Source organism: Molothrus ater, chromosome 6, assembly GCF_012460135.2.
Source record: "Molothrus ater isolate BHLD 08-10-18 breed brown headed cowbird chromosome 6, BPBGC_Mater_1.1, whole genome shotgun sequence".
Taxonomy (NCBI): domain Eukaryota; kingdom Metazoa; phylum Chordata; class Aves; order Passeriformes; family Icteridae; genus Molothrus; species Molothrus ater.
This window is the reverse complement of record NC_050483.2, coordinates 35,527,319-35,544,576: the sequence shown is the minus strand read 5'-3', so window position 1 is coordinate 35,544,576 and position 17,258 is coordinate 35,527,319. Positions and strand designations below refer to the sequence as shown.

General features: G+C 39.1%; 1 protein-coding gene across 1 annotated transcript in view; it reads right to left on the bottom strand.

Annotated features, from left to right (window-relative positions):
* Positions 1-17,057, bottom strand: part of SCFD1 (sec1 family domain containing 1) — a 48,462-nt gene extending 31,405 nt beyond the window's left edge. Inside the window, exons 1-10 of the mRNA XM_036383942.2 lie at positions 17,011-17,057; positions 11,807-11,877; positions 11,009-11,097; positions 9,956-10,046; positions 9,114-9,236; positions 7,948-8,035; positions 4,122-4,211; positions 2,877-2,932; positions 1,818-1,903; positions 119-218 (exon numbers count right to left, since the gene is read on the bottom strand). Of these exons, the coding sequence (XP_036239835.1) occupies positions 119-218; positions 1,818-1,903; positions 2,877-2,932; positions 4,122-4,211; positions 7,948-8,035; positions 9,114-9,236; positions 9,956-10,046; positions 11,009-11,097; positions 11,807-11,877; positions 17,011-17,041 (825 nt within the window). The 5' untranslated portion in view covers positions 17,042-17,057. The remainder of the gene's footprint in view (positions 1-118; positions 219-1,817; positions 1,904-2,876; positions 2,933-4,121; positions 4,212-7,947; positions 8,036-9,113; positions 9,237-9,955; positions 10,047-11,008; positions 11,098-11,806; positions 11,878-17,010) is intronic.
* Between the last annotated feature and the right edge of the window lie 201 nt (positions 17,058-17,258).

Here is a 17,258-nt window from a genome sequence, read left to right as displayed (position 1 = left end):
TTGTTCTTTATTAAAACAGACAAAACAGATTTTGGATTAAGAGAGAATCTGATAATAAGTTTTAACAACAAACTGAGTGAAAAAATAGTTTTGGTAACAAAATCAGATTTATCCTTACCAGAACATCATGCACTAAAGCTTGGTATGTCCAAGTATGATGTAGAGGAGTTGCTAAATCTATGTTTCTGTCAACAAGGACTAATAAGGGCCTTTGGAAGCTGAAAAGATGACACTGTGTTAGTACTTCTTTATACATGGTTAAAGCACCCCAATAACATCCTGAGTGATATCAGCCACTTTAAGTATCTATTCCAAGATAAAAGCAAACTGCCTACTGCTGAGCTCCTCCAGCCTTCCCAAAAATAACTGGGGCTGATCACTATGATAAATTCCATTAATCAAATCTTAGTAATGATAAAGAGATTACTTTATACTTAGTGAAATTACCAATATAAAAATATTGAGCAGAAGTTGAAACACTTCCAAGGGTTTCTAATTTCATTTTGCTCTTTGCTTGTATATAAAGTCCATACAAAAATAAATTATGAACTTCTGAGATGCACTGTGGTAATTCCATCAATACCCAATTTTGTAAAAATTGTACAAAATGCAGTCATGCCTAAAGTTCTTGGGCTATGGCTACATGAAAAGCTTATAGTGAAGACAGGAAGACTGTGAGCTGACAGAACATAATAATAACCATTTCTCTTAAGCACATAATCCCTACAACATGCAGTTGAAGTGCATTTGAACAGAGAAAAAGCATTTAAATTCCATGCTCTGGATTTCCTTGCAGTAAGTATATTCACTTAAATATATAATCTCAAAAGCCTTAGACAGCTGATTCTGAAAAACTAAACTAAACATCTGAAGCCATTCAACTGGTTAAAGTTTCCTGTGTTTGCTTTACCTTGCATTTGCATTTTGAGGGCAATGATGCTACACTATCAGGAAAACAAGCCATGCCTCTGAAGGAAAAGCAGTGCTTACAATGCAGTTCCCATGAAAATGAAGAAACTGGTATTTCACAACTATTCTCTCTCCTTTCAAGCTCATTCCTTTTGCCAATGTCGATGTTTTTGTGCCTTTTATCCCAGCCTTGATTTTAATTTGAGATAAAAGTATGATGACTGTTTTATACCCAGTTAGCAGATTGTAAGTTTCCTTCAGCTATGGTCTTGCCAATACATCTCCTCCTTTTCATGAACAGGATAGGCTCTCATAACACACCTTCCTAAGGCAGCCTGTGGAGTATTCACCTGTCTGGGGGCGACAGTGTACAGGGATGCTGCTGAGAACACATTATCAGATGCTCACGAGCATCCACAAAGGACTCAAATGGTCATGACTTAACAGACCTTAATTATCCAGGTGGTAGTCCTCAAGCAGTGTCCTCTGATCAAGACAGGGATCAGCTGGGAAACACTTGCTTTTAATGTAACTAAACTGGTAGTAGTGTTCACAAGCAAGAAGATGGGTCTGTCTTTCTTTTTGAGGACTTCAGAGCTATGTTCAGACATCCAACTGCATTTCATAGCCCTGTAAACAGAGTGTATTTACAGAAGTTTGGCTCCTGCTGGGTTTAGAGGCTGAACAAAATTAACTGGTTCATAACATAACTTCTGACTTACTGTGCTAGAGCCAATAGTTATAGAGTTTTTAAATGGGTTATGCTGTGGGATTGCAAAACTCCCTTGAAAGTATGTAAATTCTATTAATATAGAATTTGAACCAAATCTTTGTAAATACAGTTTTCAGTACAGTGGTGATTTACCCAGACAACTGAAATACGAAAAATAAAATGACTAACACGATACCTGAACTGGCCAGCTCCGAGTGTGTCACCTGTAAAAAGACTGTTTCTGGCATCTCTTAGATTCTCTCTGAGCTTCTTATCCAGTTTCTGAGGATGGGGGAAAAAAAAAAAAAACACTTTTAACAAACCAATGATTTCCTAACCTCTTTACACGATCAACATTAAAAGATTTATTGTGCTGTTTTTGTAGCTTATGGAAGTCTTAAATGCAGGAAGACTAGGTCCAGTGTACATGGGAAATAAAGAAATCATACATCTATTTTGTCCCTCCAGCATTTCTATCTATGTCCAGGACTACACTGAAGATGTTTCCTTTATGTCTACTAATCTCATCCCAATTAGCACCCATTCCCTAAACATGCAAGTAAAAAATACCAGTAGGAAGCATCAAGAGGGAACCACAGCAGAAGTAGCAAATTGGGCTGGCAGACACTACCACACAATTGTTTTATAAAAGTGAGATTATCCTCAATATGAGTGCATGCACACTGCATGCTTTAATCAGTACTACCATTTCACTGACAAAGAAAATGTGAAGAAGATGGAAGAAATGAACCCCAGTGACTCCTAATGAAGACAGTTCTGTAGAGGTTGTTAATTGTGATTTAGTTTGGTCATTCCATTCCTATTTGATGATCAAGTTCAATGTCAGCTTAATTTGCTATACTAAAAATGTCTTGTACTTGCAGGGTTTCCCAGTAAGATAGATAAACATTTCTTACTGATACACACAGAGGAACACAGGTCCAACAGCCACTTTTTAAGTTGTAGATGCAGCTTAATTATAACGCTTATTAGAAGATCTTGATAAACTCTAGATTAGGAATAATTATTTATATTTAAGTTTCCCATTATCTGATTCCCTAACACTACAGTTTCTACAGAAGTTCTGTGGAACTGAAATCAGAAAGGAAAGTGAATGTATCTCTTTTCCAGTTTTACTTCCTTCACAAGGAGAAGGATACAATGACACACGATCTCTGTCTAGTACAGAGAAAAGTGAAAGTGATGTTTGGAAAGTTGTAAAGCAATGATAGGTGTTTAGAAAAACAGTTCTTACCACTGCCACCATTTCAGCTGCAGTTCCTCTTGAGCATCTGATTATAGGTATAGCGCCTAATAAAAGATACATTGACTTCTACATGCATTGCCATTTTCAGATTCTTTATTACATTACTTTTTATAAACAACTTTAACTAACATTCTGAGATTAAATACAAACTTACATGAAACTTTTCTCTTGCAGTCTTTATCTATGAATTGAAAAATACTATATAGAAATATTAAATAAAGTTTTACAGAAGTGAATACCCCATATAACAGTTTATGAGAAATAGAGTATATATTAGAAAGAAAGCTCAGCCACTGTTGGAGGGGACAAACTATCTCATGCAGATGCATTAGAAGTTATTTTCAGAAGATCAGAAGTCCCTTGAACACAATAGTAAGTATTATACCACCACAATGTATCTATTACTTCTCACTGCTATGTCAGGACTATCTATCTATGGTAATGCTGTTTTCAAAAGCACATTTTCCATTGGCTTCCAGGTTTCAAAACATTTAGCTACAGTTTCTCACTTACCTATACAAATATGAAAATTCCAAAACCACAGATTTTAAGTGACTGAGGAAAAGACATTAATTTGTATCATACTAACACTTGAAAGAACTGAATAGGTCCAAGGGAATCTCTCTTGAAGAGACTGCCCCATGGCAATCCCCAGCTCCCCTTGTAGGAAAGCTATCTCAGATGGACCAATTTCAGTTACAACTTAAGTTAAATGTCATCACTATGAAAACTGTATCAGCTAAGCGTCAAGGAAACTCACAATAAAATAAGTAAATGGAATTCATCTTCCTATTCTTTAGGCAGTTACTTCACTTAGATCTTTGCAGGGTTTGTGCGAGGAATATTTTCTTCTAATTCCATGGTGTTTAAGGGATTGGTTTTTTTTTTTGAGAATGACAAATCCAAACTCAAAGCACTATTATTCATTGCAGACTAGGATTTTGTTAGAACCGTGCATCCAAACCTTTGCATTTCAGTATTCTCCTCCCATTGGTACTGAAGACTGAGACTCATCTCCCATGAAGGCCAACCTTTATTGTACTTTGCAGTGATATAAAGCAAGATATTTGAGTGATAGAAAGCAGTGATATTTGAGCAAGATCATTATCCCACCGGTGAATTATTGAGATTTTCATCACAGATATAATTCTGCTTTTGATTTTCTATATGAAGTCACCAGACTTCTAGTTATCTCACTGAATATGGAAAATATGCTAGAATTTGGAAACTTACCAAGGGTAACAAAAAAACAGAAGAGACTATCAACAATAGTGTCCATTATAGTTTCCATTTCTGTGTCTGTTATATCTGGTCGGTTAATGGCTAAAACAGTGTGGAAAAGAGAATAGGGTTAAATAAATTTACGCCATTTTAATAGTGAGAGAGCAATCATCTCCTTATCTGATGGCTGTTAGTAGTCAACAGCTTTTGTTGCAGAAGAGATTACATCCTGAAATGCCCCTCTGACCACACCTGTTAGTTTCCACTCCCTTTTTTTTCTGAGAAAAAAACTGGCAAAATTATTGGTTACTGTAGAAGGTCAAACACTATACAATAATTTCTGAGTCTCTCTCACTGCACACATATCTTTTGGATCGTTATTATTGCATCAACAAAAACCTACTAAGAAACATGTTATACAAGAGAAATGGCCATCCTCTTGGCTAACATTTTTCAGGAAGAAAATCCTCAAGAAGTACCTGTATAAAATAATTATAGAATGCAGTTATCTATATTTAAAATTTCTAAATCCCACCTCTTGTATGGAGATTCCTTTTGTTTCTCCTAAATTCATCATCAGTCTCTAAATTAGGGGTAATTCCCAAGTTATAAAACATTGTACTTGACAGATAAGAGAGATTTCCTTCCCACATTTACGTCAAAACAGAAGACATGCAGCAACATTTCTCTTAAGTAACTAACCCTGACAAGAATAAAATAGCCAACAGGAAACATCAAACCAAATCTTATCACAGATCTCAAGTCAAGCACTAGCTAGGATTCATGCCATAAATCCTATCCTTGTTTGTTTTACATTACCTTTAAAAATTTCTCACATAATTACCTGTCTTATCCTCTTTCTTCAAAAATGAATTTCAAAGCTCTAAATATTAATAAGCCTCCCATCCTAAATTTATGCATGGACAGCCATAACCATTCTATAACTTTAAAGGTGCTTTTTTCCCCCCATCTTTTCTCCTGTAAGAACTTTAGAGACATGGATTATATTTCAGCAACTACCCTTAGTAAGCTAAAGTTCTGACTAGGCTGACAACAGCAATAGAAGTTTCAAGTTTCTGATATATCAGCACCAAGAAAAGCAGACCATTCCCCATATCTGTATTTTTCTATAATGACAAAGCTTTGAAGAAATTCACTGGGGCTATCATTCTGTAGTTATCGCCAACTAATGGTCTCCCACTTTACAGGAAAGAAAAAACCTCATTTTTACTCTCTTAACTTTTCCAATTTTAAAATTTATTTCCCATCCTGTTAATATGTTTAAAGTACTCATTTCTGATGTTCCAGTAATTGGCTCACTGTCAGTGCCTTCTAATTTTGTCTACCATGAACATTTTATCAGCACATTCCTTTTCTTGTACCATAGCAACCAACACAGATACTTAATATTCCTGCTCCTTAGATCAACCTTTGAGAAACTTCATTAAGAATCTTTAGGTAAAATGTTCTGCCATGTTTTCTATAAGTTTTTCTCTCTCCACTCTAACAAGCTTATGGGGAATGCATCAACTACAGAAAAGTAAGTATAGGTCTCCTACATTTTCCTGCTGTACTACAAAATTCAACCAAATTGTAAAGGATGGTAAAGAAGCACTCAAATAGCATGAAACAGGATGTCTCAAATACCAGCTTTATACCAATATTACTCATTTACTCTTCCTTATACACTATCTTAGGAAAACAGAATCAGAGGGAGCCTGAGGGATTAACTAGCTGGTCCTCCTTTCCAAAGATGAGTTAATTTCTGTATCTAAACCAATTCAAAGAGCTTCCCAGTCACAAATATACCATAATATTTACAGGTAATCTAATATTTAATTATTTTTAAAGTTAGAAAGTGCTCCTAACATCTGATCAAGAACATTCTTGATGCATTTAAACTCATCACTTCCTGTCCATTACTAAACAGAAAGAATGTATTTCCTTTTCTGTGTAGGAAAGTCTTTCACATAATTGAAGGATTTTATATTGCTTATTTGTCCTGACATTACCTCTCTGTAAAAGCAGTCACACAGCCAAGGAATCAGGAAACTGAAAATTAACCTGTTTTGTGATATTTGCTCTTAGTTCATCCCTTCAGATGAACTAAGATGAACTAACACAGATGAACTGTGTGTGACCACACACAGCAGTGCTGCTGGCAAGAATAGCAGCCATCTTTAAGTACCCTCAGATTACACTGACCTTTGTAGACTATAAACTGGCAGTCTCCTGTTAGGGATACTCTCCACAGGCAAAAAAGCCCACTCTTCCTCACCTCTGCACTCCTACTGCCTGTCCATGTCAGATCTAGAACTCACACAACGAGACAGATCAGCTACCAAGCTCTAATGGAAAACTCATCACTCTCTGTGGGGGATCAGATTTCTGTTCCTGAGCTTTTGGAAACAGCCACTTCTACATTGGTTTAAACATGCTGGCAAATTTCAGCAGCCTAAGACAGGAAAACAAGCCAGATAGAAACTGATGGGTGTAAAACATTTTCAGTCATTTTAATTCAAATTCCTTGTTAGCATAAGGAATCTGATGACAAGTCAATTAAGTATCTTTATATACATAGGAACACATCACAAAACAATTAGTATTAAAACTCTTCAACATCAGGTTTTAGTGAAAAAATTAGATCTGCTTTTCAAACAAAAATCCCTTCATTCTGCCAATGGAATCAATCCCTAGTGTGAGACACCCAGTGTGTGACACACATCTCAGTTATTATGGATCCAGTTTTAAAGAAAAGGTACTGACTTCAGATATTGGGCAAGAAAGCAGAAAAATCTCACTGCTAAATATTAGACATACAGAGACATCTCATCTCTATCTGGTCACTAAGGAGTATTTCAGGCACCAGAATTAGCTGTGTGACTTTGTAGCTACATTAAAGCAATGAGGAGCTGCTGCAAAAATAGGACTATCTTGACTTCTGCTTCTTCCCCTTCACTGCATTTGTACATCCACACAAATGAGTTGGTATTTTAGAAGGAATGAGTCAATTAAACACACGCTGCAGCTCTGAAATTGGTGGTCCTGATGTAAAAAGAGAGAAGAGTAAAACTACAGCAGAAGCAGCCACACAACATACCCTGTAACATCTATGAGTAGATCATCTGCGAGTTACAGCTGGCCCCAGAGTAAGGGGCAGGAGAGGTGGAGTGGTGGTTCTCTACATTTAGCACACTGAATGGGTCAGAGGTGTACATAACATCAGCACAAGGGAGGAAGGAAAATCATGTGGACAATTATGACAACTAGTGTGTATATTGATTTGAGCTGCCATAGCACCAAGGCAACTGATCTAGGGCAGCCACTTGCTTTTCCTGCTAGGTTCCAAACCAGAAGAAGTCTTGAGAAAAAATAAAAACAGTTCCAGGAGGCTGACTTCACTTGCAACTCTGAAACTTTATGAAGAAGCTGAAATGCTTGCAGAAGCAATCAGTTTTGCTTATTGTCTAGAATGCACTTTCCCACCGACAGTGACTATCCATATGTGAAAACAATATGTAATTTTTCCAATGTTATTTGTTACATAAAAATTGTTGCATAAAAAATTTGTTGCAGAAAATTTGTTATTTTCCATAAATGTCCATACCATAGTTTCACTTTGTATTTATTTTTCAGTATCACAATCGCCATGTAGTAAAAGATGCTGAAATGAACATCTAAGAACTGTTTCTTTCATGATTTTACATATCTAACAGATTATCCTGAATTTTGAGCAGATCAAAGCAAAATAAGGTAATTGCTGGTTATTAGCTACAACTTCAAAAGTAAATTTCAACCTCAGACATTCCTGTATAATTTTTATATAAATTCTACTTACCACGGTATGAAACAAGTTCTTTGTTTTGGTTACACAATACAAACATATCATCTTCTAAAGTAATAAAATTAAGATACTGATCGAATACCTAGAAAGCAAGGAATAATGGTCAGAATAATCCAGAGTGAAGCATAAAAAAACTTGTATGTGATTTACTGCTACATTTTACAGAAGTATCTATTAAAAAGAAATAAATGCAAGATATAATTTATGAACTAAAAAGCCTGAATTAAAAAGTGTAAGGGTTGAGTGATTAACCCAAAATATTAGAGCACTGGAAAATGCCAGAACTGTCCAGCTTCAACTGTTTCTGTGCACAAAGTTTCAGCAGCCAGTCACTGAAAAAACACATCTGGAGGACATTTCAATATTATAGGTTCACTTTTTATGAATATGAAGGACTACAACATTATCAGCACTGAGCTCTCAGGCAGGAGAGAAGAAAGAGGGCAATATCTGAACAATAAGACATTACAGCTCATGAATTTTAACTTTTCTGTAACACCATGTGCATTCAGGAAAAAAATTAAACTCCTCTATAGCATAAACTATTAATGAGACATCACAACAGAAAAACAGATTTAAGAAAGTTAGTTTACAGTGCTGTACTAATTTCCTGCTGCTGATGACGTAAGGCTTAAACAATACTAGTAGTGTTCATTTTATTTCACAATGGGTTCTTTCTCTCATGCCAGTAGTACTAACTGGAGTGAGAAAAAGTGAGTGTATTTAAGTGTATTACTTAGTAATTTAAAGGTTTTGGTGTAGCCATTCGACAAAAATAAAAGTAAATCTACATGCTTTAAATCATAAAGGTACAGGAGAGTACCCAGTAAAACTGTGTATATATGAAATATTATTTCAAATGAGAACTGCACTCCTGCTGCTCTTTTTGTTTATTTTGGAGATAATACAGAAACATATATGCACTGAAAGGACTCATTCAGCTGTTGTGATCAAGAATCCTCTGAAACCACTGTATTTCCCCTCCTATCATTTAGCCCAAAAGTCTTATAACACTTTGACTTTTGACAGCTGAAGTATGTACTAAGCTGCATTATTGGGATGACTGTAGGTTCTGTTTTTCTCCCCAGTATGCCTGAAAATAAGAATGCAGTCTTATAGCTTTAATGGTGCTAATATTAGGGACTGGGGGACTTTCTTACCTTAGCCACTTGAGTTACTGCATTAGCACCTATAGCAGCATTTGCAATATCTTCCAGTTTACTTCTTGAAATGGCAGAAATGAAGTTTAAATAGTAAGACTCATAAAGCTGATTTCGAAGATCCTGAAAGAAAGGAAAACTTTCTGAATAAGTACTAACAGATTTCTGAGTAATTAAAAGAAGAAATCATACTTTTACTATGTAATGTTACAGTTATCCACAATCAAACTAAACCTTCAGAAGTGCTTAGCTGCCTGTTCATACACGACATTTTGATTACATATCCAGATATAAACAACCCACCACAGAACTGCAAAAAACCAGGAAATGACATTTAAGCCAAAAGGCAGCAATTACTGCTGATCAAAAATATCCTTTGCTCTTCTTATTTTGGCAAAAATGTCAACCTTCCATCCATCTCCTTACCAGAAATGTGAAAAATTGAGATTAGCCTAATCCAATCTTCCCACTCAAAGCAGTATCAAATGGTGCAGGTGGCTCAGGATAGCGTCCAGTCAGGTTTTGAACCTTTTCAAGGATGGAGACTCCACAAACTCTCCAGGCAATCTGTTCCAGTGTTTGGCCACCCTCATTAAACTAGCTTTTTCTAATGTTTAATGGAATATTTGTACCCACTGCCTCTTGTCTTTCCACTCCCCAAACTCTCTCTGAAACACACGAGACATGTTTACCTTTCTACTTGCTGGGAAATTTAAGTTTTGCATAATAATATTTTTCTGACAAATTTGTGCTAGTAGTTACAGTCACGTTCTGGTGAGTACAGGATTACTTCACACACATTGTTGTGTGGGCTCTTTTCAAACATTACAGATGCAAGTTACCTGGCACATTCTGTCAATATTTTCTTCTGTTGGCATTACAAAGTAAACAGCTGGGACATCTGGAATAGCATCCCGATCTGAATGCAAAAGCCTGACAGGAAGAAAAAAGACATCTTCTCTGTTTTTTCTCTGATATGTATAAAATTAAAAAAGTTAAAGGAATTATTTATTGGTACAGACAAATGAAATTTCCTACAATTTCCTTCTATATTTAGCAAGAGTTTTAGCAAGAAAAGAAATCATATTTGTGTATTTTTTGACTGAATATATTAATAGATGCGTTCAAAGTTTATTCAAAGCTTGAGAAAAGGCTATGCAAATGTTCAAAAGCAGATTATCCATTCAGAGAAAGCTAAAATACTGCATCCACAAAGTTCATATGTGAACTGCTGCTGTGGTAAAAAACCACTATATTTAATTCTATTAAACTTGCCTTTCCTGCTTGAAGACAAAGTGCTTACATGTTTTTGTCATGTTTCTGCTGATGTGTAAGCAGGTTAAACTGTTTCCATTTCTAGCCTTCACTTAGCAAAAGTTAACAAACTTGGAAAAAAATACACGTTATGTTCAAAGTTTCTTCATGACTATTACCACAGCTAAGGAATGACAATGGAGTAGGTAAATGGAATCTGGGGAAAAAGACATGGAGAAATCTCTTAAAATCATACCTAAAGGTTTTATATGTTTGACAGCAGACAAGTAAAATCTATGTGTAAAAAGACAAGCAAAGAACATACACAGTCCCATGAAACAGGTTGTGCCAATACAATTGTAACATATGTGATTGCAAAAGGATTTGTAGAGACAAATACCAAAATAATAACTTTTATTTTTGAACAAGGGCCTCCTGTTTTGAGCAAGAACATTGTTTGGAACGATCACTCCCTCATTCTGCATAATGGCATCTGATTTTAGGAACAAATCTAATAAGTTTATAATTTTTATTCTAGCAGTTATTTATTCAATGATTTTTCACTGATTTGTTAATTATTTTGGGGAATATTAAATAATGTTCTTTTTACAAAAGAATTCCCAATTTTAAAAAGAACTTACAGATGCAAAGTGATCCCCATATCCCTCAGCTCTTTCACTGACAGCAAAGGTGAGATGATATCTTGGCCAAATCTGTCATAAATGAGAACCTGAAACAGATACACATCATCTTATAAAGTGCTGTAAAAAGTGGATACCACAGAATACAGTGGATACAGGAATTCAGATTTAGGGAACTACTATCCTAACTTCAAAAGTGCTTCAACATCTAAACATCTACCAATTTACAACAAATCATTAATTTGTCATGGACTTCCATTTGTGCTTACAAATAAATAAAATATAAAAGGAAAACCAAGGGAAACTCAGTGATAAAGGGGGAAAAAGAACCATCACTTCCATCTCCTGAAAAGTGTCTTGTCAAACAAGAGTTTGCTGTTTGAAGTTTGTTATTGTATGTGCAGAGTTTTCCTGACTGCATTTGGGAGAAAACAAGAGGAAAATCAGAAGAGAAAACAGGAATTAGTGAAAACAGACAAGGGATGAAGAGACAGAATATATGCTCTGCAGCAGCAAAAAATCCTCATGACTTACAAGTTACATTTTAAAGGTAATAAAGCTATCCTGAGCTCAGATTCTTCAAGCTATCAATAGTTCTTCCATTTGTATGGGCTTTTTTCTGACTCTGGTATTTTTTCAGCAGTTCTGATACTTAATTCTGTGTATTTACAATATAGGAAAAAATATTTTGTACAAGTTAATAACACAAGAAAAATGAACTTGATTTAGTTAAAATCTGCAAATCTGAACTTTTCTGACACCATAAAATTCTCATGTTCCAGTTCCAAAAGTTCTTACCTTCCATACTGGTTCTCCTGTGCTGTTTTTAACTGGAGGAACATTGAAGTTCAGCATACGTTTCAAAGCCACTGGAAAATAAAGCCAAAGAATGCTTTACTCTCTTTGCACTTCAACAACAGTGACTTAAAGACTTTAGCAGGATTTTGTTATACATTTTAAAGGAAAACCATTTGAAAGGAAAACCATTGCAAAATATAAATACAAGTCACATTTTCATTATTTTTATGCAGCTCTGACTGACAAGTGGCTAACATCTGCTAGAATTTATGGACTCCAGAGGAGACAGCAAAAGGCAAAGAAGCAAGTTCTAAAACATTTATTCTCCTTAGTTATACAGGCTGTATTCTAACAAGGTTTGCCTTAAAACTAATTCCAGTATCTTCTTGAAGGTGCTTTCTGTCCAGTGGGAACTAGTTTACTTTATTCCCTGATCTGCTTTTCCTACCCCACAGGAACAACACCGTACATACCAAACAAAAAATACCTTTATGCCTAACTAAAATCAATACACAGTTTGAAAGATTTTGAGAACTCATATGAAGAAACTGCTGGCTTAAGATACAAAAATACCCTTAGTTTGTAGCAGGAAAACTCTGAAAGATGAATGAACTTTAATTTAACTTTCCATTCCACATACAAACCAAAGCAGATTGTTCTACCTACCTCTAATTTATAAATCTATTATGTAATGAATCCTTCCTCATTTATCTGATTAAACAACACAGCGTGTGCTGCTCTTCCATCTTTGACTAGCAGCAAAAGACTATTTGTGCTATAGTGCCGATTCTCTTATGACTCCTAACAAAATCAGCACAGAGTTTTGAAAAGAGGAAAAACTTGCAGAAATTAGAGTGATGGATACCACTTAGCTCATAAATGGAGAGCAGTAGAAACAATTAACTTCTGATTCTGGCTGAATGAACATAGTGCAGTTCCTGGGATCTACAGCATCACAAGACGTCAGGCTGGAGAGGACCTTGGAAGACCTCCAGTCCAATCTCCTGCCTAAGGAGGCTCAGCTCTGAGGCTAGGCCAGGCTGCTCACAGCTTTATGCAACCAGCTCTCCATGGAAGATGGAAGATGCCACAACCACATTGTGCAACCTGTGGCACTGACTGTCCTTGTGGAGAAAAAGCTTTTCCTTACATCCAGTTTGAACATCTTGGTTATGTTATGCAATTTATGCCTGTTGTGCTTCACCCTACTGCCATACACCACTACAAAGGGGCCTGGTTCCTTCTCAGTGCTGCCCATAGGTATTGGGGAGCTGCTGTAAGGTCCACCCTGAAGCCACCTGGAGAAAAAATCCATGCAGAACAAGCCTTAGTGCTAGAGCCTCACCAGAGCCTCTGACCACCTGGTAGTAGTCCCTGCTGACTCCCTCCAGCTGATGGTCCACTGGGAACCCCCTGCAGGTCTTTTGTGCAGAGCTGCTCTCCAGTCTGGCAACCTCCCACACTGTTGCCTGTATGTGCAAGGGGTTCTTCCTTTAGAAGGGCAGGAATTTGTCATCGTTAAATTTCATGAGATCTCTGCTGGCTATTCCTCTTGCCCATCTAGGTGCCTCCAAATGGCAGCTCATCCCTCAAGCAGAAGAGATTCCCCTAGTTTGGTGTCACCTGCACACTTAATCAGAGTACACTCTGACATGCCCTCCAGGTGACTGATAGACATTTTAAACAGGAGAGGTCACAGAACACACTCATGCAGTGCTCTAGTTGTTACCAGCCTCTAGGTAATTATGTCTGAATAATTACAAACCCTCTGAGCCTGACCATCCAACCAGTTTTTTTAATGTAGTTAGTGGTTCATCCATCTAGTCCACGACATCCTAACTTGGATACAACACCATGGTGTCAAAAGCTTTGCTGAAGTCAAGGTAAATTAAATACTCCTATCCTGTTGCCTACAAACCCAGTCGTTTTATCACTGAAGGCAATTAGGCTGGTCAAGTATGATCTACCATACATAAATTCATGCATGCATTTTCCGTCATGTGATGAGAAGTATTTTCCAACAGGATTCGCTCAGTGATTGACTCCAAAGTGACACTAAGGCCTGGAAGCATTTGTAGGTGAAGACTGAGGCAAAGGCAGCCCTGGTTACCTCAGCCCTGTGTCTATCACCATTAAATGAGCAGCTTCATTTAGCAAAGATCCAGCCTCTTTTCTTAATTACGTTTTTGCTACTAATGTTGCAGCAGAAGCACCTCTCCTTTCTCAAGATACATGCTGCACAGCTCAACCTCAGTAGAACTTTGGCTTTTCTTGTATCATCTCTCCCTGGCCAGGCAGTGTTTCTGATGCTCTGCTTCCTCCTGTGAACTGCCCTTTCAAACGACACTACTAGAAGTGAAACACAAATGTGGGAAAATCCAAGCTAGCATTGAGTGCTGACTCTTGATGGGCTCCAGCCTTCAACTTGCTTCATACTTTTTTCTTTTCTTTTTTAAGCAGCATGAAGCAGCTCTGAAAATTGATTACAGGATGCTCCTGGGTTCTTTGGCCCCTCGCTGCTGGTGACATCTTTAGCCATATGAGCAATTTTATATAAAGCTGTATGGTTATGTGCTTTGGTACGACTGGAACTGAAGCAGCTGCATTGCAAAGTTTAACATCTAAAGTAAAACTTAGCATAAGCTCTCTGCCAAGAAAGAGTAATCAAACTAGTAACGTGCTGTGACAATCACGTCAACATTCAGCAAGTGCCCGAGTTCCTTTCCTGTATTCATATTGTCATTTCATTTACATGAATGTTGAATGTTCTCTGGGGCAAGGATCAGGTTTTTACTGTGCTTGCACAATGATATGCTTTTGTTATGAAACCAATCCTGGTTATGAACCAGGATAAAGGTCACAACAGATGGTGAACATACATAGTAAGACCATAACTAAATGATAAGAAACTTTTTTCTGAGTACATTTTAGTTGTTGAATCTAGCTCCTTGGAAAAGATCACCTTAACAGAAGACATCATGGATTCAGTTGTAAAGGCTGACTGAAATAATCAAGCAACAACTGGTGACATGGACAGTGGGAGTGAATGCACCTGCAGCAAGTTTGCCAATGACATCAAGCTGTGTATGGTCACAAAATCACAGAATCATTCAGGCTGGAAAAGACCTCCAGGATCAGTGAGTTCAACTTTTGACTGATCACCACCTTGTCAACCAGACCATAGCACCAAGTGCCATATCCAGCTGAACACCTCCAGGGATGGTGGCTCTACCACCTCCCTGGGCAGTTCTTTCCAATGTTTAACCCTTTCCATGAAGAAATTCCTCCTCAATAAGATGGAGAGAAAGGACGCCATCCAGAGACACCTTGACAGGCTTGAGAGATGGGCCTGTGTAAACTTCAGGAAGTTCAGCAAGGCCAAGTGCAAGCTCCTGCAGCACAAATATAGGCAGGGACAGAGAACAGATTTAGAGCAACCTTGAGGAGGACTTGGGGGTGTTGGTGCATGAGAAGCTTGACATGACCTGGCAATGTGTACTTGCAGCCCAGAAAGCCAGCTGTACTCTGGGCTGCATCTAAAGCAGCATGGCCAGCAGGATGAGAGAGGGATTCTGCCCCTCTGTTTTCCTCTGGTGAGATCCCACCTGGAGTACTGTGCCCACATCTGGGCCCAACATCAGAAGAACTTGAACCTGTTGGATTAAGTCCAGGGAGGAACACCAGGATGATCAGAGGGCTGGAGTACCTCTCCTATGAGGAAAGGCTGAGAGAGTTGGGTTTGTTCAGCCTGGAGAAGAGAAAGCTCCAGGGAGAACTTATAGTGCCTTCCAGCACTAAATGGAGTTAGAAGAATCCTGGAGAGGGACTTTTCACAACAGCATGTAGTGACAGGACAAGGGGGAATGGCCTTAAATGGAGACAGTAGGTTTAGATGAGCTATAAAGCAAAAATTCTTCCCTATGAGGGTTGTGAGGCTCTGGAACTGGTTGTACAGAGAGGCTGTGGATACTCCATACCTGGAAGTGTTCAAGGCCAGGCTGGATGGGGCTTTAAGCAACCTAGTGAAAGGTGTTCCTGGCCATGGCAGACAGGAGTTAGAATGAAATGATCTTCAAGGTCCCTTTCAACCCACACCACCCTATGAACACAGTGAAACAGAACAGAAAAGAATAAAGCTGTACAGAATATAAGCTCAAAGAAAATAGGCTTTATTAGAAAGATAGCAAAGAGAAGATAAGCAAAGACTTCAGAAGAACATCAAATAGCACTATCAATGGTAGATGGCAGAGGAATGAGATTACAAAAAAGTAGACTGGTACCAAAAAATTAAGCATACTAGTAAAATATTTAATGTCCACAGAGACTGTGACTGAGATTTTTAGGCAGATGATTTGAAACATTTCATGCTAACCAAATGCATCCAGAATCCTCTATACCACCAAAGATACTGCAGCTGTCAAGGAGAAAGTGTCATGATTACAGCTTAACTACTGACTGCAACTTTGGCAAACAAGGGAAGTAGAGGACTAAGGAGCTGACATTCCCTTGCTTTAGGAGAGTATGTCCAAGGCTTTACAAAGCAGCATCACCAAGGCAGAGAAGAATCAATTAAGGACTCTCAGCAATGTCTAAGAAGGGACTGAACTAACAAACCCTTTACTCACAGAAATCCTCATGCAATTAGTTCAGTTGTTATTATCGTATTCCCAACTTCTTGAGGGTCAGTACAGACATGGATGCCCCTGTATTGTCTTACAAGAACATGACAACAATAACTTTAGTTTTGCACCATTAAACACTGATTCCCGTCGATCTTTCCCACGGGTAGAAAGAAACCGAAACGGAGGGTGCACTCGCTCCCACGGCCGCGGGAGAAGGCACCACTCACGGCCCGGGCCCGGCCAAGTCCCGCCCCGGGAGCGCCTTCCACACCTCGGCGGCACCTATGACCACGTCCCCGGGGCCTGGGGCCCAAGCGGGGCCGGGGTCCCTCAGCGAGAACTGCGGCCCGAGGGTCCGGAGCCCCGCCGCCCCGGGCCCGCCGCCGCAGAGGCGAGGAGAAGGCGGCAGAGGGGCCGCCACCCCGTTGCCGGGAGACCCAAGCCGGGTGAGAGGGCGCGAATCCGCGGCGGAGGCGCGGCGGCGCCCGCAGCCCGCCCCGCGGGGCCAGAGGCGGGCGCGGCGGCGGCGTGCGGCCGGCCCGCTCCCCCGCCCGAGCGCCGGGACCGCGGGCGGGCGCTCACCTGTCTGCTTCTCCCGGATCCCGGCCGCCATCTTCCCGCGCCGCCGGCCCGGCCGCGCCGCCCCGCCCCGCCGCCGCCTGCGCAGCCGCCGCGACACGTGGCGAGCCCCGGGCCGGGGGCGGGCCCGGCAGGAGCGCCCGCTGACGATGGAAAACCCTGGCCCGTGCCGTGCCCGGCTGAGCGCAGGGCCGGGGTCGCTCTTTGGCACCGCTTTTCTGTTGAGTAGGTGGTAGGTTATGCTCTTGGAC